This window comes from Geotrypetes seraphini, chromosome 4 (assembly GCF_902459505.1).
Source record: "Geotrypetes seraphini chromosome 4, aGeoSer1.1, whole genome shotgun sequence".
In the NCBI taxonomy this organism is placed as follows: Eukaryota; Metazoa; Chordata; class Amphibia; order Gymnophiona; family Dermophiidae; genus Geotrypetes; species Geotrypetes seraphini.
In genome coordinates this window covers 289,899,285-289,925,826 of record NC_047087.1, presented here as the reverse complement: position 1 = coordinate 289,925,826, position 26,542 = coordinate 289,899,285, and the positions used below count along the sequence as shown (strand labels likewise).

General features: G+C 42.2%; 1 protein-coding gene across 25 annotated transcripts in view; it reads left to right on the top strand.

The window, feature by feature from the left end:
• The window catches only part of BTRC (beta-transducin repeat containing E3 ubiquitin protein ligase), a 488,395-nt gene that overhangs the window by 320,657 nt on the left and 141,196 nt on the right, over positions 1 to 26,542 (top strand). For all 25 annotated transcript variants that reach the window (XM_033943132.1, XM_033943124.1, XM_033943120.1 and 22 more), the window contains one exon: positions 25,191 to 25,422. In XM_033943132.1, the coding sequence (XP_033799023.1) occupies positions 25,191 to 25,422 (232 nt within the window). The remainder of the gene's footprint in view (positions 1 to 25,190; positions 25,423 to 26,542) is intronic.

The window sequence follows — 26,542 nt, the reverse complement described above, 5'->3', positions numbered from 1 at the left end:
GCGTTTCTCCATTCAAGGAGTATGTTCTGCATGGATTTCCGCTGCCGAGATGCATGACCTTACATTTTTTAGCGTTGAAGCCCAGCTGCCATGTCGAGGACCAGTTTTCCAACGTGATCAGATCCTGCGTCATACTGTCCTTGAAGTTGCTTTCACTTACTATGTTACACAGTTTGGCGTCGTCGGCAAACAGTGATACTTTACCCTGAAGCCCCCGGGTCAGGTCCCTTATGAATATGTTAAAAAGGGATGGTCCCAGGACTGAGCCCTGCGGCACTCCGCTAGTCACCTCCGAAGTCTCAGAGAGGGTGCCGTTGACCACCACCCTCTGAAGTCTTCCACTCAGCCAATCATTGACCCATGCAGTTAGTTTCCCACCTAACCCCATCGATTTCATCTTGTTTAATAATCTACGGTATGGGACACTGTCGAAAGCTTTACTGAAATCCAAGTATACTATGTCCAGAGCCTCTCCTGAGTCTAGCTTTCCTGTCACCCAATCAAAGAAGCTTATAAGATTAGATTGGCATGACCTGCCTCTGGTGAATCCATGTTGACAGGGATCCCTTAGATTCCCTTCATCCAATATCGAGTCTAATTTACCTTTAAGTAGAGTGTCCATGAGTTTACACACTATTGATGTGAGACTCACTGGTCTGTAGTTTGCAGCCTCTGCTCTGCAACCCTTTTTGTGCAGAGGAACGACGTTTGCTGTTTTCCAGTCCAGGGGTACTCTCCCTGTACTTAGGGAAAGATTGAAGAGCATGGCTAACGGTTTCGCCAGAACATCGCCTAGTTCCCTGAGCACTCTTGGATGCAACTCGTCCGGTCCCATGGCTTTGTTCACCTTGAGTCCTGACAGTTCTCTGTAAACATCAGCTGGTGTGAACTCAAAATTCTGAAATGGGTCTTCCTTACTTTGCTTTGCTTTGCTTCCAGCTGTGGCCCGTGCCCTGGTGCCTCGCAGGTAAAGACTGAGCAGAAGTAATTATTCAGTAGTTTGGCTTTTTCAGAATCTGTTTCCACATAATTCCCATCTGGCGTTCTAAGGCATACTATCCCGTTTGCGTTCTTTTTCCTGTCACTAATGTACCTGAAGAATGATTTGTCCCCTTTCTTGATGTTCTTCGCTAGAGTTTCTTCCATTCGAAGTTTGGCCTCCCTAACTGCTGTTTTGACCGCTGCAGACTTTGTCCTGTATTCAATGTTTGCTTCTTTTTCCCCGGTGCGTTTGTACGAGAGAAATGCTCTTTTCTTCTCCTTGACTCCTCAGAGCCACACCTATTGAGGAGATCTGCAAGGCTGCCACTTGGTCTTCGGTTCACACCTTCACCTCGCACTACTGTCTGGATGCCTTTTCCAGGCGCGACAGCCAGTTTGGCCAGTCGGTTTTGCGTAATCTGTTTTCCTAAATTGCCAACTTTCCCTCCGTCCCTTTTTTGGTTAGCTTGGAGGTCACCCACATGTAGAGAATATGCTGCCTGCTTGTCCTGGGATAAAGCACAGTTACTTACCGTAACAGGTGTTATCCAGGGACAGCAGGCAGATATTCTCGCAACCCTCCCGCCTCCCCGAGGTTGGCTTCTTTGCTAGCTATCTGAACTGAAGACCACGAGGAGGGGATATGCCCTCTAGTGGAGCAGGAAGGCACGCATGCGTGGTGCAGCACTGGCAAACTTGAGATCTTCAATCAAGTTTGCTTGAAAAGCTGTCCACGACGGTACTCCGTGGATGACGTCACCCACCCTAATCTAATCTAAACCTTAAGTTTATATACCGCATCATCTCCATGAGAATGGAGCTCGACACGGTTTACAAGAACTTAAAATAGTGGGTAGAGAAGAAGAAAAAGGATTACATGAACTTATGTGTAGAAGGGGGAAGGATAGAGCTACAATTTGCTGAAAAGCCAGGTTTTCAATTGTTTGCGGAATAACTGAAGGGAGCTCAGGTTCCGCAGCGGGGTGGTGAGGTCGTTCCAAAGACCTGTGATTTTGAAGAGAAGGGATTTTCCCAGTTTGCCTGAATAGTGGATGCCGCGTGGAGAGGGGAAGGCTAATTTAAGCCTTTGGGCAGTTCTGGAGGAGTCGGGACTGGAGGAGTTGAAAGACAGTGGGATAAGAGGAGGCAGGATTCCGTGAATGATCTTGAAAGCCAGGCAGGAACATTTGAAATGGATTCTGGAGATTATTGGGAGCCAATGAAGTTTGGCAAGAGTGGGGAGGCATGGTCAGACTTGCGTTTTGAGAAGATCAGTTTGGCTGCAGTATTCTGGATTAGCTGGAGTCTTAGAATACTTTTTTTGATAGATTTAAGTAGATGGCGTTGCAGTAATCTAGTTTGGAGAGGATGATGGATTGGACAAGGATGGCAAAGTGTTTTTGGCTGAAGTAGGATCTAGCTTTCCTCAGCATGTGAAGGCTGAAAAAGCATGATTTTGCCAAGGAGTTGAGGTGGTCATTGAGGGAGAGAGAGGAATCGATAGTGATACCAAGGACCTTGCATGAGAACTCGAGCTGTAGTGTATCGCCTGTGGGTAGTGTGAAAAGTGTGGGCAGGTGTTCGAATTTTGGGCCGAGCCAGAGTAGTTTTGTTTTAGATTCGTTTAGTTTCATCTGTAGTGAGAGGGACCAGGCACGGAGTCTCATTATGCAAGCTGTAATGTTTTCGTGGAGGTTGGTGAGGTTCTGGTCAGTCTCAAGGAGGACAAGGATGTCATCTACATAAGTGTAGATTGTTTCCAGGGGGGATAGTTGAAAGAGTTTCAGGGAGGACATGTAGATGTTAAAGAGAATAGGGGAAAGGGGTGATCCTTGAGGGACACCGCAAGATGGAGTCCAAGCAGTGGACATGGTGCCATTTGTGTTGACGGTGTACGAACGGGAGCGTAAGAAGTTTGAGAACCACATTAGGACGGTGGAAGCGATTCCAATCTCGGAAAGTTGGTAAAGTAGTATGTCGTGATGGACGACATCAAAAGCAGTGGAAAGATCGAATTGTAGTAGGACAACAAATTTGTTACGTGAGAATATCTGCCTGCTGTCCCTGGATAACACCTGTTACGGTAAGTAACTGTGCTATCTATCTAATGTATCTGGGGCAATGGGGAGAGTAAGTGGTTTGCCCAGGGTCACAAGGAGCAGTGTGGAGTTTTAGCCCGCAACCTCAGGGTGCTGAGGCTGTAGCTCTAACCGCTAGGCCTATCCTTTCTGATATGCAGGGATATCTTTGTAATTTGCCAGGGAAGGATGAGCCATCCAAGGAGATAACATCACTTCCTCTGTTTATAGGTTATACTTTAGTTGACATTCTGCCCAACAATGGAGGCTATCTGAGCAGATAACACAATTTTTAAAAAATACATGGATGGCTAGATACAGGGAACTTAATAGTAGTTATGGCTTCTCACAAGCCACAAATTTAAATATTTCAGGGCATTTGAATATTCTTGGTCCTAAAGGAGGGACTTGTAAAGTCCCTAAGGGCCCCTTTTACAAAGCCGTGGTAGCAATACTACTGCAGTAAATGCAATGAATCCCATTCAGTTCCTATGGGTTTCGGTGCATTTACCACGTCAACATTGCTACTGTGGATTTGTAAAAGGGGCCCTAAGAGAGGTGATATTCACATCTTATCTTGTTGTCTGACTCACCTGCTTTGATTTAGGTCCAGTCTGCCCTGCCATCCCATTCCTAGCATAACTCGGTATGCTGCCCTGTCTGACCTAGCCCTCAAGCACACACTTGTTGCCTTGACATTCTGGGAATGGCATTGCATATTGCTTTGCAAAAGGACCTTCTATAGCTGTTTCTGCCAGCAGTGCTCAGGAGAATAAATCGCCATTTCAGAGGATGATGTAGGGCTTTCCACTCATGTCCCTCCACCTGAGGGCATTACCAATAGATCTGAAGTAGTATTGGAAGCCACAAAGGTGTGATCAGGCCATAAGTGGAGACAGATCCAGACTTATAAGGGAAAATTTAGAATTTTTAGCACTCTGGTTTGGGTGTTTTTTTTTTCATTTACATCTTAGATACAAAATCTTTCATAAAAATAGAAAATAGGAAAAGTAACAAACCCCAAAATACAACATATAAAATGTTCCATGAGTTGAGTTCACTCTACTGTTTAATTTTATATTTTTTTTGTTTTCTAGGTCATAGTTTTTCTCCATTTCTTGCTTGATCAAAAAAAAAAGTTCAGAAAAAAAGTCATACTAAGATCCAAAGTTTGAACAGTATTTGGAAAGTTAACTGCCTCAAGATTGTTAAATATAAGCGACACGTATCCAGTAATAAGCTGTTTGTTGGTTGCTGCCTACAAAGAAACATAAACACAGTGCTCATTTCTGGCAGGTTTATACTGTCAGAGTTTCTCCTATTATATTTATCTTACAATTTGCCAGGGGGTGAAGTTATTAAGTTTTAGCAGCAGCCATCGATCAAGTTCGCAAGTTAACACGATAAAGGCTCTGTGCCTGCTCTGTTCCGGGGAAATGATGAGCCTCACACGGTAATTAACTAAATGAGAAAGTTAAATCTTACTTGAGAGCTCAGAGAGATGAAAGAGAGGTGTTTGTCAGTTTCTCTGTGGAAATTAAAGCAGTTTTCTGCAATTCCCACTGCTGCTGCTCTGTCATATTTTACATAACCACTGGGAAAATGTCTTGTAATTAGTGCTGTCGTGGAGGATTTTTTTTTTTTTTTTTTTGCTGAAAGGCGTTGGAATAATTCATTAGATTATCAAGAAAAGCTTGTGTCCTGAAATGATTAGCACAGTGAAATTTAAACCTTTAACGATAACAAGTTTAGAACATGCTGCAGTGCAGAAGCACTGAGGTTTGTGTCTGTACCCATTTCAATAATTTCTTATAATTAAACATTGCTCTTTTTCCTTCACTACATGTCTCAAGGATGTAAACTGAAGCAGTTACATATTAAGGTGGCTTACTTTATGGATATTAGAATATCAATGTTGTAGTCACATACGTAGTTAACATTTTTTTGTGTGCTAAAGGACACACAGATGGTAACATAGTAAATGATGCAAAAAACAGAATGGAATTGTCCAGATCAGAATGATGTGCACTAATAAAAGTGTCCTCCAACACATCTGATAATATGGAAATCTTTATTGCTCCAATAACACAATAATACATCCAACAACTCATTGACTCGACATGCACATGTTTCGGCCCACAGGCCTGCCTCAGGAGTCTTAAGAGCCACCAATGGTGATATTTGAAGTGTGATTCCACTTTATTTGATTTTGCCAAAATTCATATAAAAAGGAATGGCATATAAGAATTTTGAATACCGACATTGGGTAACCAGCGTCTAACTGGATTATCCGGACAGGAAGAAATTGCTCTCAAACTGGCTATGCTTAATGGCGTAATAAAGGAGAGATGCTAAAAGAGATAGAGGTAGCTGGCTAAACCACAGAGGCACTGTGTTGGAACCAGAGAGAAGTTGAGAGCAGTCAAGACAACATGGGCTTAAGCAAAGGCCCCCAGCAATGTATGTATTGATATACTCAGAAAGATGAGTAAGATCCTTAAGAGTGTATCCCAACAATGGCACCTGAGAAGCCCAACACAGTGATGAGAGGGACTGGTCTGGGTGCCCCTAAACACACCAACAGTAATTTTTAGATTTTTGCTGAAATAATTTCTCTCATTTTCACAGTCTTATATGGATCCTAGGGTGGTCCATAAGACTATGGTAAAAATTCGACCTTATCAGAACATGTCTGCACAAATCTGAATATGTTCTACCTCATGTAGATACGATATAGTTAAAATTTGAAATAGTTTGGGACAAATGTAGAGGTTTCTCATGGTCCTACAATATCCTCATAATGTGGCTGACTTCATAACAATGGGGTAATGTGGTTAGAAACTGTTACTTAATATTGGTTGGATTCTAAATAGCAATTCTTTGAAGCTGTTATTGATAACAGTTTTATTGTTATTTGAATAATAGCAACTTAGTACTAGTACTGCTGCAAAACAGAAAGTTAGTTTAGTGATAAAAACAGAGTTGATGTATTTTAGGATAAAAACTAAGAAGTAAGAATATCAAAGACTAGAAGAAGTGCTGAAGTAAGGCTGCTTGGGAAGGGCACTGATGAGCTGTCAGTTCACATCTTCCAACCAATAGTGATGTTCTTCGATTGATGATGTTCTTACACACTGATAAAAAAGGCACTTTAAAAGAGGCAGCTACAGAATGTTCAAGGTCTTGGAAATTTGTCCGCATACAAGAATACCACATCAACTCAGGGATTTGCATATTGATGAAGCTTTATAATGAATATGAGAAGATAAAAAGAACTGGCACAGATGCAACAAACTTGATCTGATGAATCAAGAAGCCTTCAAAGAACATTTTGTCCCATCGTTTTGATGATGCTACCAGAGATGCATTACAGTAGTCACAATGAAAATCAGAAAAGACAAGGCAATTTCTAATCATGCAGAGGCAAGATGTTTCATGCCCAGCACTTACACAATTTGCAAAGGAGGATGATAGAAATAGAGTATGAGAAGAACGATTTAGTAAGTTTGCAACCAAAGTAGAGGAAAAAATATCATTGTCAGTAGTTCTACATAGCCAACTGCTACTTCTTTCCCTCTGACTAGTGGATTATCTGATTCAAAGAATATTGCTGAAGTTGATGCTGATAGTTGTTCAAATTCAGATGCTGATTTTGAAGTCAGCAGAACTCCTTGTTCAGTTTTCAGTTAAAACGGTCAAAGGTGAGCATCTTGTACATCCTGAAGTTGCTGGAGTGTTAGATCATGTTAATTTGCCAGACAGGTGCCACATTTCTCATTGGTGCTGTTACCAAAACTCTTTGCCATGTTGTAAATGAAATGACATTGTTGAGAAGCTCACTCCAACATCAAGGTGCAAGAACCGTGAAGAGGCAACCATTCTTAAGGATGGATTCCTTGATGAAACATCACAAACTCCATTACTGCTGCATTGAGATGGAAAACTCCTCCTTGGACATTATTGGAAGTAAAGAAATGGTAGACAGAATTGCAGTACTTATCACTAGCAACAGAGAAAAGAGATCACTCGGAGTTTTAAAAATTGGCCTTGGAAATTGCAAACAGCAAGCTGAAGCCTGTCTCACAGTACTGGATGAATGGAGTCTTCAGAGATGAGTCCAGGGACTGGTGTTTGACACCACTGCAAATAATACAGGCCTGAAGAATGGTGCATGCACCTTTATTAAATCGTCAGTAGGACAAGAGTTAGATGGCTTGCCTGTTGACATCCTGTGATAGAACTGGTACTTGGAAGTGCCTTCACCCAACTGTTTGAAGTTATTGGAGGAACAGATGTTGCAGTTTTCAAAACATCTTAGCAAAATTGGCCATAAGTAAACCAGGATTCGTATGAGGTCGTTGCGAATGAAATATTTGATTCAGACACATTAGTCTTTCGGAGAGAAATGGCAACTTTCTGCAGAACAGCCTTGAATACATCACATCCAAGGGAAGACTACAAGGAGCTTCTTGAGCTCTGCTTAATTTTTCTTGGTGGCTGCCTTAATGCAGATAAAATGAAGCCATCATTTTCACAAGACGCAGCAAGACCCAGAAACCTGTAGACTCACAGCAAACCCTGAAGAACGCCACAGCGTGATGGCAGAAATGTCGGATCTATCTGACAAAATGCAGCAAGATCTGAAAACCTGCAACAAACAAAGACAAACATAGTTTCATGGGACAGTCAACATGGATTCAGCTAGTAGAGGTCTTGCCTCACTGATCTGCTTCATTTCTTTAAAGGCATGACTAAACATGTGAATAAAGTTGAAGTAGTGGATCTAGATTTTCAGAAAGCTTTTAACAAAGTTAGAGACTCATGAGAAAATAAAAAAATAATAGGATAGGAAGCAATGTTCTGTTATGGATTAGGAATTGGTTATTGGACAGAAAACAGAGGCTATGATTAAATTGGTTATTTTTCTCAGTGGAGAAAGGTAAATAGTGGAGTGCTGAAAGGATCTGTACTGGGACTGATGCTATTTAATATCTTTATAAATGACTAGTTTTAAGCCTGTTACATTAACGGGTGCTAGAACAGATGTGTGTGTCTGTATTTCTTTCTTTCTCTCTCTCTCCTTGGCCGCTTTCTGTCTGTCTGTCTTTCTTTCTGTCTCTCTCCTCGGCTGCCACCACCTCCCCTTGCCTGCTCCCCCTGTCCAGCAGCAGCCCTTTTCCCTTCGTTTTATGTCTCCCCTGTCCAGCAGCACCCCTTCACTGCAACCCTTGTCCAGCAGCATCTCGTCCCTGCTCCCCCTGTCCAGCAGTAGGCCTTCTTTCTTCCTTTTACCTCCCCCCCTGTCCAGCAGCACCTCTTCCCTGCTCCCCCTGTCCAGCAGTAGGCCTTCTCTCTACCTGTTACTCCTCCCTGTCCAGCAGCACTCCTTACCTTCTCCTCCTGTCCAGCATCCGGCTTCCTGATCTCTTTTGGCCCACCAGCACGAACCATTGCCGCCGTCGCTGCTCTTCCAGGTATTGCTGGGCAAAGCTCGCGCTGCAATTTCCTCTGCTGTCTCCTTCTCATAGCGTCTGCCCTCCTCTTCAAAGCAGCCTGCTGAGGTTCGCCGGCCGGTTGTAGCGAACCTTGCAGGCCGCTCTCCACCTTGGTAGCACGCGATCGCATCAGAGGGAACGTGCTACCGAGGTGGAGAGTGGCCTGCGAGGTTCGCTACAGCCAGCGAACCTCAGCAGGCTGCTTTGAAGAGGAGCGGCGGCAGCAGTTGGTGCGGGAGGGCGGAGTCACCCACGTATTCCCTGCCTCCGTGTTCGAAAATGGAATTCGGCACAGAGGGACACATCATGCTAACTAAACTAAAACTAAACTAAACTAAACCTTGGGTTTATATACCGCACCATCTCCACGAATGCGGAGCTCGGCACAGTTTACAGAAAGAAAGATGAGAGAGGAACTACAGTGGAGAGATTAAAGAGTTATGTGTAAAGGGGGAAGGTGAGAGGCCTAAGAGGGGGGAAGTGTTACAGTTTTGAGAATAGCCAGGTTTTTAGGTGTTTGCGGAAGAGTTGGAGGGAGCTTGAGGTTCGGAGAGGGGAGGGGAGGTTATTCCAGATCTCAGTGATTCTAAAGGGGAGGGATGACCCAAGTTTGCCTACATGGGAAATACCTTTTATGGAAGGGAAGGATAGTTTAAAAATTTGGGAGGATCTGGAGGAAGTAGGGGTTGGGGAGTTCCAGGATAGAGGGATAACGGCAGGAAGGATGCCATGTAGGATCTTGTAGGCCAGACACGCACATTTGAAGTGGATCCTGGGGATTACTGGGAGCCAATGGAGCTTAGACAGGAGTGGTGAGACGTGATCAAATTTGCTTTTCGCGAAAACAAGCTTAGCTGCGGCGTTCTGAATCCGCTGAAGTCTGTGGAGGCTTTTCTTGGTTAGGCTGAGGTAGATAGAATTGCAATAATCCAATCTGGAGAGGATGATGGATTGTACTAGGACTGCGAAGTGTTTTTGGTGAAAATAGGGTCTGACTTTCCTTAGCATGTGAAGGCTGAAGAAGCATTTCTTCACCAGGGATTGGAGATGTTCGTTGAAGGATAGAGAAGAGTCTAAGGTGACACCCAGAACTTTGCTTGAGAACTCGAGCTGTAATGGGGGGCCGGTGGACAATGGGATGGAGGAAGGTAGATGGTCTAATTTTTGGCCGAGCCAAAGGAGTTTTGTTTTGGACTCGTTTAGTTTCATATGCATTGTGAATGCCCAGGATTGGAGGTTCTTTATGCATGAGGATATGTTCATGGAGAGGTTAGTGAGGTTCGAGTCGGTCTCAAGGAGGACGAGGATGTCATCAGCGTAAGTGTAAAGAGTTTCAAGGGGGGATAGTTGGAGTAGTTTCAGGGAGGACATGTAAATGTTAAAGAGGATTGGGGAGAGGGGTGAGCCTTGTGGGACACCACAAGTCGGGGTCCAGGGGGAGGATGAGGTGCCGCTCATGTTAACCATGTAAGAACGGGAGCGCAAGAATTTGGAGAACCAATCAAGAACTATGGAGCTAATGCCTATCTCGGAGAGTTGGAAAATTAGAATGTCGTGGTGGACAACGTCAAAAGCTGCGGAGAGGTCGAATTGTAGAAGGACAGCAAACTTGTTACGAGAATGCAGTTGCTGAACCTTAGAGATTAGAGAGGCCAATAGGGATTCAGTGCAGAAGTTGGGTCTGAAGCCATATTGGTAAGGTAAGAGGATGGAGAATCTTTCTAAGTAGGAAGAGAGCTGGGTAGATATGATAGACTCGAGCAGTTTGGTGAGGAGAGGGATATTTGCTATTGGACGGTAGTTGGATGGTATGGAGGGGTCTAGGTCAGCTTTTTTCAGTAAAGGGGTCAATGCGATGTGTCCCATTTCAGTGGAGAATAGGCCTGATAATAGGGCAGAATTTATGAGTTTGGTAAGAGATGTGATGGCCTGTGCAGGGATTTTCTCAAATAGGTAGGAGGGAAATGGGTCCAGGATGCAGTTGCATGATTTTAACTTGAGGCAGAGTTTAAGGGTCTGAGAATCAGATATGAGCTCGAAGACAGTCCAGGATCTGTCGGCAGGGATGGGGTTGAGAGCAGCTAGGGTGGGGTTGGGTTCGGGGGGCACCAGAGAATTGTAAGAGATTGCGGGCGGGAAGGAGCGCCTTAAGGTAGAGATCTTATCATTGAAGAATTTTGCTAGGACCTCGGCTGAAGGAGATGAGGGAAGAAGGGTGGAGTCATTTTTAGTGGTTAGGGAGCGCCAAATGTTGAACAATGTGCCATTCTGGTTTTTGGATTTGGAGATCTTGTCTCCATAGAAGTTCTTCCTTGCTTTTTTTAATATTGAGTTGTAGAGTTTGATATTGATTCTCCAAGCCTGTCTGTCAGATGAGGATTTGGATTTTTTCCATTTTCGCTCTAAGGCTCGACATTTTTGTTTCAGGTCTCTATGGAGTGGAAGGTACCAAGGGGCTTTATGGGGATAGGTGATGGATTTAGTGGTTTGGGGGGTGAGGGAGTGGTAGGTGGACTTGGAAAGGGCGATCCAGTTGTGCCAATTGTTTTCAGAGTCTGCAAGCTTGGGAATGGAGGGGAGGAGGTTGAGGAATTTGGTCCAGAACAGATCGCTCGAAATTTTTTTCCGGAAGGTAATAGAATTGGGGGATCGGGGTGGGGATCCGAGATGAGACATGAAGATGGGGAGGCAGAAGGCCCCTAGGAGATGGTCTGACCACGGGATGTGTTCCCAACGGGTGTCTTCGGCAGACGTTTTATAAGCGGTGAGGTCGAGGAACTGGATGAGGTCTAGGGTGTGCCCTTTTTCATGGGTAGGAGCGGATGTGGGGGGGGGAGAAACCTAGGGAGATGAGGAAGTCATTGAATTCTATCGTGTCCTTGCTGGTGGAGTCGTCAAGGTGGAGATTAACGTCTCCGATGATTAGTAATCTTTGGAATGCTGTCAGGAAACACGCTGTTCTAAGTGCGCATGTGCGCTTAGGATTTTATTATAGAGGATATGGACATTGGAACAACTGAGGTGATTAAATTTGCAGATGACACAAAACAATTTAAAGTTGTTAAACACTTGTGGAACTGTGATCGTTTTTCGTTCTGGTGGGCAAGTCTTTGCTCTAGTTATAGATTTGAAAGAATAAATGCTGAAAATTTAGGACATGGTAATATATTTAAATTAATATGGTGCCCATTGGCATCTTATGTTACCTCATTGTAATTGTTGACTGTGAGTCAGTTTTTTCTTTATTTTGGTACATATCCAGGGCAGGGTGGGAGGGGGATTCTTTATGTCATAAATTGATTTTTGAATATTTATAATTGGGATGGGTGAGAAGATATTATTCAGAATAGGTAAGGATATTTATGATACTATATGTTTGTGTTATACTGAATGATTATTGTTTGGGTGGGTGGGGTAAAATGGATTATTATGAACATGAGAAAGTTGAATGTGCTTTTATTGTATTACTATGCGTTGCATAAGTTGTATTGCACTGTTGTAGTTTTGAAAATTAATAAAGAATTTTAAACACCCCCCCCCCCCGCCAAAAAAAATAAAAAACACTTGTGGACCATGAAAATTTTCAGGCAGACCTTAGGAAATTGGAAGGTTGGCCATCCAAATGGCAGGTGAAATTTAATGTGGACAAATGCAAAATGATACACATTGGGAAAAATAATCCAAATCTCAGTTACCTGATATTAGGATCCATCTTGGGAGTCAGCACCTAAGAAAAAGGCCTAGGTGTCATTGTAGTCAATACGCTGAAATCTTCTGTGGTAGCAGCCAAAAAAAGCAAACATGATGCTAGGAATTATTAGGAGAAGGATGGAAAATAAAACAAAGAATATTATAATGACTTTAGTGCAACACAGTGTCACCTCACCTTGAGTATTGCATTTAGTTTTGGTTGCCATATCTTAAAAAAAAAAGATATAGCAGATTTAGAATAGGTTCAAAAAAAGAACAACTAAAGTGATAAAGGGACTGGAACTCCTCATTGGAGGAAAGGCTAAAGCGCCTGGGACTCTTCAGCTGAGAAAAAGGACAGTTTATGGGAGATATAATAAAGGTCTACAAAATCCTGAGTGGTGTAGAACAGATAAGAGTACTTGATTTTTTTTTCTCTTTCAAAAAGTACAAAGACTAAGGGACACTCAAGTTACATGGAAACACTTTTAAAACAAATAGAAGAAGAAATATTTTATCACTCAACAAATAGTTTAGCGCTGAAACTCATTGGCAGAGAATGTGGTAAAAACGTTTCACATACTTAAAAATAAAAAAAGGTTTGGACAAGTTCCTGAATAAAAATCCATAGTCTGTTATTGAGACAATCATGGGGAAGCTACTGCTTATCCTGTGATTGGTAGCATGGAAATGTGCTACTGTTTTGGTTTCTGCTATGTACTTGTAACCTGGATTTTGTTGATGTTAGAAACAAGATACTGGCCTAGATGGACCATTGATATGACCCAGTATGGCTATTCTTAAGTTCTTATAATTAGGGGGGGTTGATATATCTATTCGTCATAGATTACAATTTTAATTGTATTTAAGTGCTTTTATAGTGTAATATGATTGTATTATATGTTGCACTTACAGTACTTAAAAAAAAGTTCTTATTTTTAAAATAGTATAACAGTAGTGAAGTAAAGTATTAATAATATTAACTAGTATCAAGGAAATAGCTTTCTGGTATTAAGGCTCAAAAAATCATGGATGTCAGGTCACCCAGGCAACTTAAGTTTTGCATGCTGCACTGCCCTGGGAAGAGCTGTCATGGTTGAAGCATAAGGTAAGATTGAAAAGCGTTGGAGGCTGCCAGAGGTCCAAATAAGGTATTGAAATATTTGTTGATCAATAGTTGACCCAATATGATCATGTTATGGCAAGATATGCCTCTTGTCAGGGGTCTCAGTCTACAATGAAATTTAAAAATATGCGTATAAATACATTGAATCAAAATCTTAAGGAGAAACGAGCAATTATGTAAAATATAATAATTAAATCATAAAAATTAAAATATGACTGCCACACATTTATTTATTTATTCAATTTTCTGTACCGTTCTCTCAGGGGAGCTCAGAACGGTTTAAATGAATTTATTCAGGTACTCAAGCATTTTCCCTGTCTGTCCTGGCGGGCTCACAATGTCTCTAATGTACCTGGAGCAGCGTGGGTTTGAATCCACAACCTCATGTGTTGACTTCTATTGAATATAAAATAAAGTTCAAAGACTTTTGTATGGTTTTTAAAGTGTTATCTGGATAAGTGTCAGCAATAGTTGCAGCTAACCTTTACATTTATCAACCCGCATGGTCCCTGAGATCGGCTAACAAATTTTTATTGGAAGTTCCATCATATCAAGTGATTAAGCTTGAAGAATATCGGGCATCAGTATTCTATATTGCTGATCTTCAACTGCAGAACTGATTGTCTATAGGAATAAGAAAGATTCAAAATATTGGAGAGTTCAAATGAGAGCTTCAAACTTTGGGCTCCTTTTACGATGGCACATTAGGGCCTTAACGCTAAAATGCAGCGTGTGCTAGCCGCTACCGCCTCCTCTTGAGCAGGTGGTAGTTTTTCGGCTAGCGCGTGCTAATCTGGTACGTGCGCTAAAAACACTAATGCACCTTCATAAAAAGAGCCCTTTATTTTTAGAGGTATATGAAAGTATATAATAAAACCTTGCCCCCATTAAAATTTTAAAGGTTATAGACATTGGAGAGGGTCTATTCAGTGATAGGAGACAAATATGTCAAATGAGGAAATAAATATTGTAATAATTTATATAGAGAGTCACATAATGCATTTTTATGTTGTATTTCTTGTCAGTTGTGTGTATGTTATTCATGTAATCAAGAAATGGAATGGAAATCTTTTTAATAAGTAAACAAAATACATAAAATTGTGTACACACAACACCACATTTATAATAATTGTATAAAAGTGACAAAGGCTGTGTATTCAAAAGTGCTTGATAATGCAAAGGGACATGAAGAAAAGACCTTAGAAAAGAACAGAAAAGTGCTCAAATACCTAACATGGATGAAGTATTTGTTGTTTACCATATGAGGAACTTGATAAAAGAAATAACCAATGAATATGTGGTAACCAGGGAACGTCAACATACAGTAAAATATCACTTTTTCAAAATTATGAAAATGAAATGTCCATTGACACAGTGCCTATTGGGCAGTGGTCTTTGCATGTCTCCAACAGTAAATCTAAGAAATGATACAGAAAGTAAAGAAGACATATCTAACCATACTTGATGAGTTTCCCGCTAAAGTCTTATTTTAAGAGTCTGATTCTGGGTGAAATTCCTCCTTCTCCTTCTCCCTCCCCTTCTTCCTTTCCTACCCAATTCTTCCCCACATCTCCTATATGCCACAGATTCTCCCAAAGTACTCACATTTCTGGTTGTTGTAAAAAAAAACCAATTATTAACAAACTGTATATTGTAATATTCGCTGTATTTTTTGTAATTCGCGACCTCTCTCAAACAGGTCCTCTCGGAAATTTCTTAGCAAACTGTATATTTTATTTTTCACTTTCTTAAAGTTTCTGTACTCTGTATTTCCTCTGACTATCTGCATATTGTAACTCGCTGAATGTCCAGCTCTCTTGACTGTAAACCGCCTAGAAGTCGCAAGATTGTGGCGGTATAGAAGAATAAAGTTATTATTATTACTTTTGATTTCTTGCTAGGACTTCACAACTCTTCTTTCTTCTTCTTCTTGGATCTTTCTTCCTTGAAGTTGAGTTGGACTGTGAATCCATTCTTTCAAGTAGCTAATAAAGTCACTGACCTCAGAACCACCTTAATATTATTTCAGATCATTCTTTTCTACCTGTTGGAGGAAAGTAGATTCTGTGAAACCCTCAAACATCATATGGAAAAGATACATTATTGGCATTCATCTTTGCAATAACAGTGTATGGATCTTAGGCAACTTTCTCTGCAAGTTCTTTACACTTTGATTCTAGCTCTTGAAGTAGCCATACCAGGAAGTGTAGCACTCAATTTGTATATATCTGCTCTCATCAGTAACAGTTTCTTCAAAATTCTCTGCTACAATAGCCTTACATAGAAACATGATGGCAGATAAAGGCCAACTGGCCCATCCAGTCTGCCCATCCACAGTAACCGTTATCTCTTCCTCTCTCCAAGAGATCCCATGTCACTATCCCAGACTGTTTTGAAATCAGACACAGTCTCTGTCTCCACCACCTATACCGGGAGGCTCATCTACCACCCTTTCTGTAATAAAGTATTTCCTTAGCTTACTCCTAAGCCTATTGTTGCTGTCTTGGATCAGCTCAGATTTCAGGTATCTCTTTAATTTGCCATTTAAAAAAAAATCTTGAGGAAATCTACCTAAAGCCTTCATATCATGGGAGAATTCCACCTGCATGATGAACTTTTCTAACAATCCAAATTTCAACAACAGGAACCTCACCAGTGCTCCCATCCAAACCAAAATTTTTAAAAAACTTGTATCCAAAGGTTTTGCAGGTAGCAACAGGAAAATCGAGTTTCTTTCCAGCATCCAAGAAGCTTTTTACATAGTAGCATGGTAAATGACAGCAGAAAAAGACCTGCACATTTCATCCAGTCTGTCCTACAAGGTGTCCAGAGCTGCATCTGCCACTCTGCATGGGCCCCAGTCACCAATGTTTAAATGCTGGTTGTCAAGTATCCACCATGCTAACCATGATAGGGATGACACATGTTTATAACCAAAACTTCAAGTATTGCTGACTGTATTCAACTTACCAGCCAAGATGGTTTCCCCTCCCATTTGAACTGCACAGCACCCCACAGTATGTGATAATAAAATGATGTACAACACAAGCTGCCGAAGCTTCACTTGTCTTTTGTTATTTGCAGGACACAGACTGTAGAAATCTGTCCAGCATCGGCCTCAGTTACCACTACTTTTGCCCAAGTTAACACCTCAACAGACATGTGCTTCCATCCTCTTTTTATTTAGGCATTCCACCTTCATCAGCATGTTCTGCCTGTAGTCAGAAACTTTGAGATTCTTATCATTGTCCACATCATAGAAAAGCTACGAGGATATCCTTCCCTTGGATCAAATCTTTATTATCCTCTGTTAGGTGAGGGCAGATCCCAAAAATGTATTTCTAAGAAAAATGTAAACTCTAATTTAAATTTTTAGAAGCACCATTTTTTATCCACCTGGATTGCAATTAATGACTTTGTAGATAAGTACCTAGGAGAGAGAATTAGATTATCTTATTCTTTTGACCAGTAATCCATTAATGTTTGTTGAAGGCTTTTATTCAGAGGCAGCACATTGGCCAGAGGTACATGAATGACTTCCTAAGTGACTGTCATGGAGAAGGATAAATGCTTCTGCTAACAATTTTAATGTCAAAATAGTACTATTTTCCCCATTATAATAGCATACAATTTAATCTTCTATATAAAGTAGTCATTTCATTTAATTTCTGAGGGAATCTGAGGCACAATTTCACTTGACAGCTTTCACATCTAAAGAACATAAGTGAAATCACAAGTGCAAATCACTCTTCATGCTTCATTAATGAATAGAAGGGAATTCATCAGTGTTGATTTGAGCCTATCATTTTAGAAACTAGAAAGCATACTTAAGGTACTTTGCAACATTTAAATTCACACTTCACTAAATTAAATTTTTTTAATCAAAATATCAGATAACATTCCTGTATAAGCATTCTCCTTGTTTCCTGAGTTCAGAATTTCACTCTTTTGCCATCTGAATCCCAAATTTAAACATCTGGCTCTTGCGTCCCCTCCCACTCCTGTTCTAGAAGGAAAGATAATTTTTCCACCACTGCTATCCTTAAATGTTGGGACTTCCCTCCTTCTGTGCTCTGAACCATGCAGTTAGCTTCTGGTCTTTCGTCCCCGTGAACACAGTGGACGGTATACTGTTCCACTGAAAATTCCCTCAGTTTACCTAACCCCAACCTTTGGGCAAAAGGGCCTGATATCACAAATTGGTTGCTTCCAGTATCCAGTAATTCTACAAGATCCTCCTATGCCACTCATATTCCTTTCTTAAGTGTTGCTTTTATTGGTCCTTTTTGATTACTGGAACCGGTGTTCTCCCCCCTCCCCCCCAAAAAATGAGCACTCCATTAAGTGGCATTCCTTTTTAACATGTTCATCTTCCCCATTCCCTGCATCTATAACATCTCAGGGGGAACTGTGGAACTAGGATAACTCTCAGGGGTTCTCCTCTGACTTCTCCTTCCTCCCATGAAGTTATCGCCCTTTGTGGCCTCAGTGGATTCTTGGTATCCTCCTCTGGGTCCCTTCCAAAATACAGTGTTACCTCGGTTTACGAATGCACTGGTTTGCGAGTGTTTTGCAAGACAAGCAAAACATTTGCAAAATCGGTGCCTCGGATCGCAGGGGGGGCCTTCGGGGGGAGCAATTCCGGTTCTCGTGGGGGGGGGGGGGTAACGCATCAAAGCGAGTTTCCATTATTTCCTATGGGGAAACTCGCTTTGATAAACGAGCATTTTGGATTACGAGCATGCTCCTGGAACGGATTATGCTCGTAATCCAAGGTACCACTGTACCAGTGACTGTTTGGGCCTAGAGCAGACATGGGCAACTCCGGTCCTTGAGGGCTGGAATTCAATAGGGTTTTCAGGATTTCCCCAATGAAAATGCATTGAAAACAGTGCATGCAAATAGATCTCATGCATATTAAGCACATATAAGCACTTAAGCATTGCCTCTGCCGGGTCAGACCAGGGGTCCATCGTGTCCAGCAGTCAGCACCCGCAGCGGTCCCCCAGGTCCGTGACCTGTCATTGGACCTTACCTAAGTCTTCCATCCCCTATTCATTTAATATCTGTACCTATACCCTTCAATCCCCTTATCCTTCAGGAAGTCATCCAATCCCTTTTTGAAGCCCAATATTGTACTCTGCCCTATTACCTCCTCTGGGAGCGTATTCCAGGTATCCACTACCCTCTGAGTGAAGAAGAATTTCCTAGCGTTCGTTTTGAATCTGTCTCCTTTCAATTTTTCTGAATGCCCTCTTGTTTTTGTGGGCCCGGTTAGCCTGAAGAATCTGTTCTTCTCCACCTTCTCTATGCCTTTCATGATCTTATAAGTCTCTATCATATCCCCTGTAAGTCTCCGCTTCTCCAGGGTAAAGAGCCCCAGCTTCTCCAACCTTTCAGCATACGAAAGGTTCTCCATGCCCTTTATCATCCATGTCACTCTTCTCTGGACCCTCTCGAGCATCGCCATGTCCTTCTTAAGGTACGGCGACCAGTACTGGACACAGTACTTCAGATGAGGGCGAACCATCGCTCGATACAATGGTAGAATAACCTCCTTCGTTCTGGTAGTGATACCCTTTTTGATTATGCCCAACATTCTGTTCGCTTTCTTTGAGGCTGCTGCACATTGCACCGCTGGCTTCATCGTTTTATCCACCAAAACCCCCAAGTCTTTTTCAAGGTTGCCTTCCCCCAGTACCCTCCCTCCCATCGTATAGCTGTACATTGGGTTCCTCTTCCCCACATGCAAGACCTTACATTTTTCTACATTGAAGCTCATCTGCCATCTTATTGCCCACTCACTCAGTCTGTTTAGGTCTCCTTGTAATTCTTGGCAATCCTCCACTCTCTACTGGAGAGTTTTGTGTCATCCGCAAATTTTATGACTTTGCACTTCATCCCTGTTTCCAGGTCGTTTATGAATATATTGAACAGCAGTGGTCCCAACACTGACCCCTGTGGGATCCCACTTGTGACCCCTATCCAGTCTGAGTAGTATCCCTTTACACCTACCCTCTGTTTCCTATCCGCCAGCCAACTTCTGATCCATCTGTGCACGCCCCCTACCACCCCGTGGCTCCACAGTTTCCTCAGTAGGCGCTCATGGGGTACCTTGTCGAAGGCTTTTTGGAAATCAAGATATACGATGTCTACGGGGTCACCCTTGTCCAATTGCTCACTTATCCCCTCAAAGAAATGCAGTAGGTTAGTTTGGCATGATCTTCCTTTACAGAAACCATGCTGTTTTGTTCTTATCAGATTATTATTTTCTAAATGCTCATTGATACTTTCCTTGATCAAGGATTCGGCCATCTTTCCCGGAACTGAGGTTAAGTTTACCGGACTAAAGTTTCCTGGGTCGCCCCTCGATCCCTTTTTGAAGATAGGTGTGACATTCGCTATCCTCCAGTCCTCCGGGATTACCCCTGTTTTCAAGGTTAGGTTGCAGATCCGCTGCAGTAACTCCGCTGTTTCGTCTCTGAGCTCTTTCAGTGTTCTCCGGTGGATTCCGTCCGGGCCCGGAGATTTGTCAGATTTTAGTCTATCTATCTGCTTGAGTATGTTTTCGAGGCTTATCTCAATGCATGATAGTTTTTCCCCTTGATATCACCTGAAGATCTTATCCGGTTCCGGCATGTTGGATGTGTCTTCCCCTGTAAAGACGGATGAGAAGAACGTGTTCAGTCTGTCAGCCACCTCTTTTTCTTCCTTCACTACTCCTTTCCTGCTGCCCTCATCCAGAGGTCCCACCTCCTCCCTCGCCGGCTGCCTTCCTTTCACATATCGAAAGAATGGTTTAAAATTCCGTGCTTCTTTGGCTAATCTCTCCTCGTATTCTTTCTTTGCTTTTCTGACCACTCGGTGACACTCTTTTTGTTGCTTCCTGTGCTCTTTCCAATTTTCTTCGGTTTTGTCCTTTTTCCACATCCGAAATGTCCTTTTCTTGTCTCCTATCACTTTCTTTACTTCAGTTGTTATCCATGCCGGGTCTATTGCTTGATTCGTTTTGCATCCTTTTCTAAATCTGGGTATATGCAGGTTTTGCGCCTCATTTACCGTGTCTCTGAATAAGGACCAGGCTTGCTCCACAGTCTGTGCTTTCTTAGAGCTGTTTTTGAGGGTTTTTTTCTCACCATTCGTCTCATGGCGTCATAGTTCCCTTTCTTGAAGTTAAACGTTGTTGCAGTGGTTCTCATTCCCTTTGGTAACCCTACCTCCACTTTGAAATGGATCATGTTGTTATCACTGTTGCCTAAAGGTCCCACTACTTCCACTCCCTTTGCAGGTCCTTTTAGCCCATTGAGGATTAGATCCAGAATCGCTGACCCTCTCGTTGGTTCCTTGACAAGTTGTTCCATGAAGCAGTCTCATACAGCCTCCAGGAACTCCGTCTCCTTTGTGCATGTTGAAGTTCCAAGACTCCAGTCTATCCCAGGATAGTTGAAGTCTCCCATAACTATGATGTTAGTGTTCTTGCATTCCCGTCTCAATTCGGCTTCCATTACTTTATCAATTGCTTCGGATTGCCCAGGTGGACAGTAGTACAGACCCATCTTTATGTCGATTCCGTTCTTTCCTGGTATTTTAACCCATAGGGATTCCAGTTGGTCATTGGGGAAATCCTAAAAACCCGATTGGATTCCAGCCCTCGAGGATTGGAGTTGCCCATGTCTGCTCTAGGCCCAAACAATCACTGGTATTTTGGAAGGGGCCCAGAGGAGGATACCAATGTCTTTTGGAAGGGGCCCAGAGGAGTTGCCCATGTCTTTTTCCCCACAGTCTCCCTGGTTTTTACCTTTCCCCCTTTTTCAGCTTCTAAATAGTTCTCTGCCAAATCCGTGGCTTCTTCTAACGAATAATGAACTTGTTGGGAGACCCATATCTGTACAGGGGTGGACAGGATGTTCAAAAACTCTTCTAATACCACTTGGTTTAACATTTCACGTGGTGACTGTCACTCGCGATCCAACCAGCAGGTGGCCAAATCCAATAAATTCTGGGCTGGAGCCCTGGACCACTCTCCCTTTTGAAATTCCTGCATTTTGGGGTCCAACAAATTCTGGGCTGGAGCCCTGGACCACTCTCCCTTTTGAAATTCCTGCATTTTGGGGTCCAACAAATTCTGGGCTGCAGCCCTGGACCACTCTCCCTTTTGAAATTCCTGCATTTTGGGGTCCAACAAATTCTGGGCTGCAGCCCTGGACCACTCTCCCTTTTGAAATTCCTGCATTTTGGGGTAACATTCTAGGAACATTCCTGCATTTTGGGGTAACATTTTAGGGAGAGACCCAGTCGGTCCTGGATAGCGGCTTTGACTTCCTTATAATTCAAGGCTTTAGTAACACACGAGGCTCTATATGCCGCTTGTGCCTCCCCCATCAAATATGGGGCCAATCAGATGGCCCTTTGGTCCACCATCCATCGGGCTACTGTTGCCATCCTTTCAAAGGTACTTAGGCAAGCCTTTGGATTATCAGCTGGTCCCAATTCATCAACATCAAATTCTTAGTCCAGTCCCATGAGTCGTGTGGAGGGCCCTTAGACCCCTAATTTATGTTGGAGGGCTGTTGAACCCCTTCTGCCGGATGATGCAGTTCCTGTGCTTGGGCCTCCATTAACTGTACCATGGGCTGCTGCCTTTGCCGTTGCTGCTCTTGTGAAAAGCGCCATTCCATGGTTTCTTGTTGAGCTTGCAGTTCAGCCAGTTCAGCCATCCACTTCAGTCCATCTGCTACAAAACAAACCAAAGGTCCAAGTGAGGATCTCTTAGAACAAGGATCTCAAAGTCCCTCCTTGAGGGCCACAATCCAGTCGGGTTTTCAGGATTTCCCTAATGAATATGCATTGAAAGCAGTGCAATATGTTGATGGAAGGATAATAAATAAATATTTTTGAGAGGATAATTTATTTGAGTGGATTGACTGGTGTTGGTTAACAGTATACCATCTCCTTTGTGTATTGAAAGCAGTGCATGCACATAGATCTCATGCATATTCATTGGGGAAATCCTGAAAACTCGACTGGATTGCGGCCCTCAAGGAGGGACTTTGAGACCTCTGTCTTAGAAGTATTGCCCCTCAGTCACCTTTATGATCCCCCAGCCTAGGTACTCATTACCTACAGTGCTGGGTAATCTCGTTTTCCAAAGTCCGTTGGCCACTAAGGTGGTTTCCACAAGGTCTCACTCCTGACACAAAATGTAAGGTGGTTGGCTCAGGTCCCCCTGGTTTTAATTGTCTCTTTGGTCACTTCCGATCCTCTTGTATGGCATGGGGGCTCTCCCAGTAATTTTCACCCCAGGATTATTATTAGTTGCCTCCTAGGTTAGTTAGGCCCCTTCTCAGACCAGACGTGCCTTAGTTCATTGGAGGGGTCCTGCAAACCTCCAAATGAGGCTCCCCTTCTCTTCCCCAATTTCTTCCATTCTTGCAGGGTCAGTTTCCTTTCAAAAAATCCCTTTATTTGTAAAATAGTATGCAAATTAGCTTTATCCAGTGATGCCTATGATGGGGAGATGGGGAAGCCAGCCTTCGGAGAACCCCTTAAAGCCACGGAGCCAAGGATACCCACAGCACTGGCACCTATGCAGCACTTCCTGACCGACCTCCCCCCCCCCCCACACACACACAGTGAGCTCTGACATCGGGCTTCCTAAAGCAGGAGCAGCAGCGGCAGTGGACAGTCAGCAAGAGGCAGTGCTTAGGACAGGCTTTTCGCTACCAGAGCGCTGCTGCTCCTCCTTTAGGAGGCCCGAAGGTATGTGAGATTGGTCAGCGAATCGGAAAACCCGATTTTTATAAGAAAATGAATCAATTTGAATCGGCGAATTGGGCAGCACTAGTGTATACCCTATTACACCCACTTAAGTATTCTAGAAACATAGAAACGTGACGGAAGATAAAGGCCAAAGGGCCCATCTAGTCTGCCCATCCACAGTAACCATTATCTCTTTCTTTCTCTGAGAGGTCCCACGTGCCTATCCCAGGCCCTCTTGAATTCAGACACAGTCTCTGTTTCCACCACCTCTTCCGGGAGACTGTTCCACATATCTACCACCCTTTCCGTAAAAAAGTATTTCCTTAGATTACTCCGGAACCTATCACCTCTTAACTTCATCCTATGCCTTCTCATTGCAGAGTTTCCTTTCAAATGAAAGAGGCTCGACTCATGCACATTTATATTATGTAGATATTTAAATGACTCTATCATATCTCCCCTCTCCCGCCTTTCCTTCAAAGTATACAGATTGAGATCTTTAAGTCTGTCCACATATGCCTTATCACGAAGACCACACACCATTTTAGTAATCTTCCTCTGGACCGACTCCATCCTTTATATATTTTTTTGAAGGTGCAGACTCCAGAATTGTACACAATATTCTAAATGATGTCTCACCAAAGTCTTATACAGGGGCATCAATACCTCCTTTTTCCTACTAGCATACCTCTCCCTATGCAACCTAGCATTCTTCTATCTTTCACCGTCACCTTTTCAACCTGTTTGGCCACCTTAAAATCATCACATACAATCACACCCAAGTCTCGCTCTTCGGTCGTGCACATAAGCTCTTCACTCCCTAATCTCTACCATTCCCTCGGATTTTTGCAGCCCAAATGTATAATCTTGCATTTCTTAGCATTAAATTTTAGCTGCCAAATTTCAGACCATTCTTCAAGCTTCGACAGGTCTTTCTTCATGTTATTCACACCATCCGGCGTGTACTCTATTGCAGATTTTGGTATCATCCGCAAAGAGGCAAATCTTACCTGACAACCCTTCAGCAATATTGTTTATAAAAATGTTAAAAAGAACAGAACCTTGAGGCACTCCACTGGTAACATCTCTTTCCTGAGAGCGATCTCCATTGATCACTACCCTCTGTCGCCTTCCATTCAACCAGTTCTTGACCCAGCCCTTCACTTTGGGTCCCATCCCAAGGGCACTCAGTTTATTTATTAGATGTCTTTGTGGAACACTGCCAAAGGCTTTGCTAAAATCGAAATACACCACATCTAGCACACATCCTCTATCCAATTCTCTGGTCACCCAGTCAAATAAATTGATCACATTTTCTGACAAGACCTACCTCTAGTAAATCCATGTTGCCTCCATTCCTGTAATCCACAGGATTCCAGAAACTTGACCATTCTCTGTTTTAAAAACGTTTCCATTAATTTGCTTACCACAGAAGTCAGACTTACCGGCCAGTAATTCCCTACTTATTCTTTACTTCCACTTTTGTGGAGAGGGACCACATCCGTCCTTCTCCAGTCCTCTGGTACCACTCCTAATTCTAGAGACTCATTGAAAAGTTCAGTCAGCAGAGCTACCAGAGCTTCCCTAAGTTCTTTCAGTGCATCCTTGTGTGCATAGATGAAAAAACAAATTAATAATAGAAATATAAGGCATTCTTATGGAAAAAATTATATCCTTTTCAGAGGAGGGATTCTGGAAAGTATCTTTTCACAGCTTGATGAGTTCTTTGATGGTAGTTCATTGGAACCCCAAAGCACTAGAAAATAAATTAATGTGAGTAATAAAAATGTTATCCCAGTTTTGCTTGTACTTAAATTTTTATTTTTACTTCACCTTCAATTGTGCTGCTTTATGAAATCCATGGCCCTCCCCCCCACACACACACAAACACACACATAATATAAAAAGTACTTCCAAGTAAATGCATTTGTTTGTAATACTGGCATTGGGCAAATTGTCTGAATCTTTTTTTTCTTGTTATGTAGCAGATGAAATATCTTCTGTAAATTCAGAAGGCTGCTGAGCTTAATTTCATGCTTTTCTTTTTCTTTCTTTTCCCAGACAAAATTTGCCAATGGCACCTCCAGTATGATTGTGCCCAAACAGAGGAAACTGTCAGCAAACTATGAAAAGGAAAAGGAACTGTGTGTAAAGTATTTTGAAAAGTGGTCAGAGTCTGACCAAGTGGAGTTTGTAGAACATCTAATCTCCCGTATGTGCCATTATCAGCATGGACACATAAACTTGTACCTCAAACCCATGCTACAGAGAGATTTCATTACTGCACTTCCAGGTATTTAGCAACAACAGAAGTAATAAGTCCTTATGTAAACATATCATACTTGCTTAATTGTGCTGAAGGTTCACAGCAAACAGCTTGGCTGGATATTAGGCATCCTTTAATAGTATAAATGTGTTGCAATCTAAGAAAAGGTGCCAAGTCTTAGTGCATGCTTTCTTGAGAAATGAGTCTACAATATCAGTTGGGTTCTATTTATCAGATACAATTTGTTAATTGAAACGGTATATCTCTGGAAATGACATCATTGAAAGATGTGGTTTGTTGCATTTGAATCGGCATCTTCTTGATTACTTAGCCAGCTGAATAACTCAATTTCTATTACTTGGTCCCTTTTCTTGGATTATGACACTAATGTTTTTGGAAGCAACATTTCTTAGGTTATTACAAAGCTACAGAGGCTGAAGGTAGGAATGTCTGTAGTCTTCATGACATCTTTGAAGTCCCTCAATAGCTAAATGTTTAAAGGAAATTAACAAGAGTTATGTATATAGTCAAAAGAAGTGAAAGGTTTTGTTGTTGGTAGTGTTGGAGTTAAGGGCATACCAAAAGCACTAAAGGAAAGCTATAATAGATATGTAGATTCTTCATCTTTCAAAATTTGGCCTAGTACTCAAATAATTTTGGTATTTGTTATTGTTTGTTTTTCATTCTTCTCATCCTTCTGGGCCAAACACTTATTTTCAGTTTGTGATTTATCACATCAGGAAAGGCAACTTCTCTTCCTTCTACTGCCAGCCACTTTGTTTAAATCAGATGGGTTTTTATTTGTGTGGTGACTCTAGAATGTGGAGACAACTCATTTTGAGCATTTTTATTTTGGGAACCAAGGGCCTGCTTTCAAATAGGACTAGACACTTTGCAAAATAATACAAAACCCTGCAAAAAGACATTCAAAGCCTATATAGCAAATTTACCAAACCATAACTGGCCTAACCCACATCCTGTATAGTCACCACACAAACATCTGTGCCTGTGCTTCTTTCTCTTAGTGTGTTGTATTAAATTTACATATAAGACGATCCAACTATAAGTCGAGGTACCCTTTGTCCTCCCAAAAAGGAGGAAAAAAGATTGACTTGAATATAAGCTAGGGAGGTTAATATTTATGTGC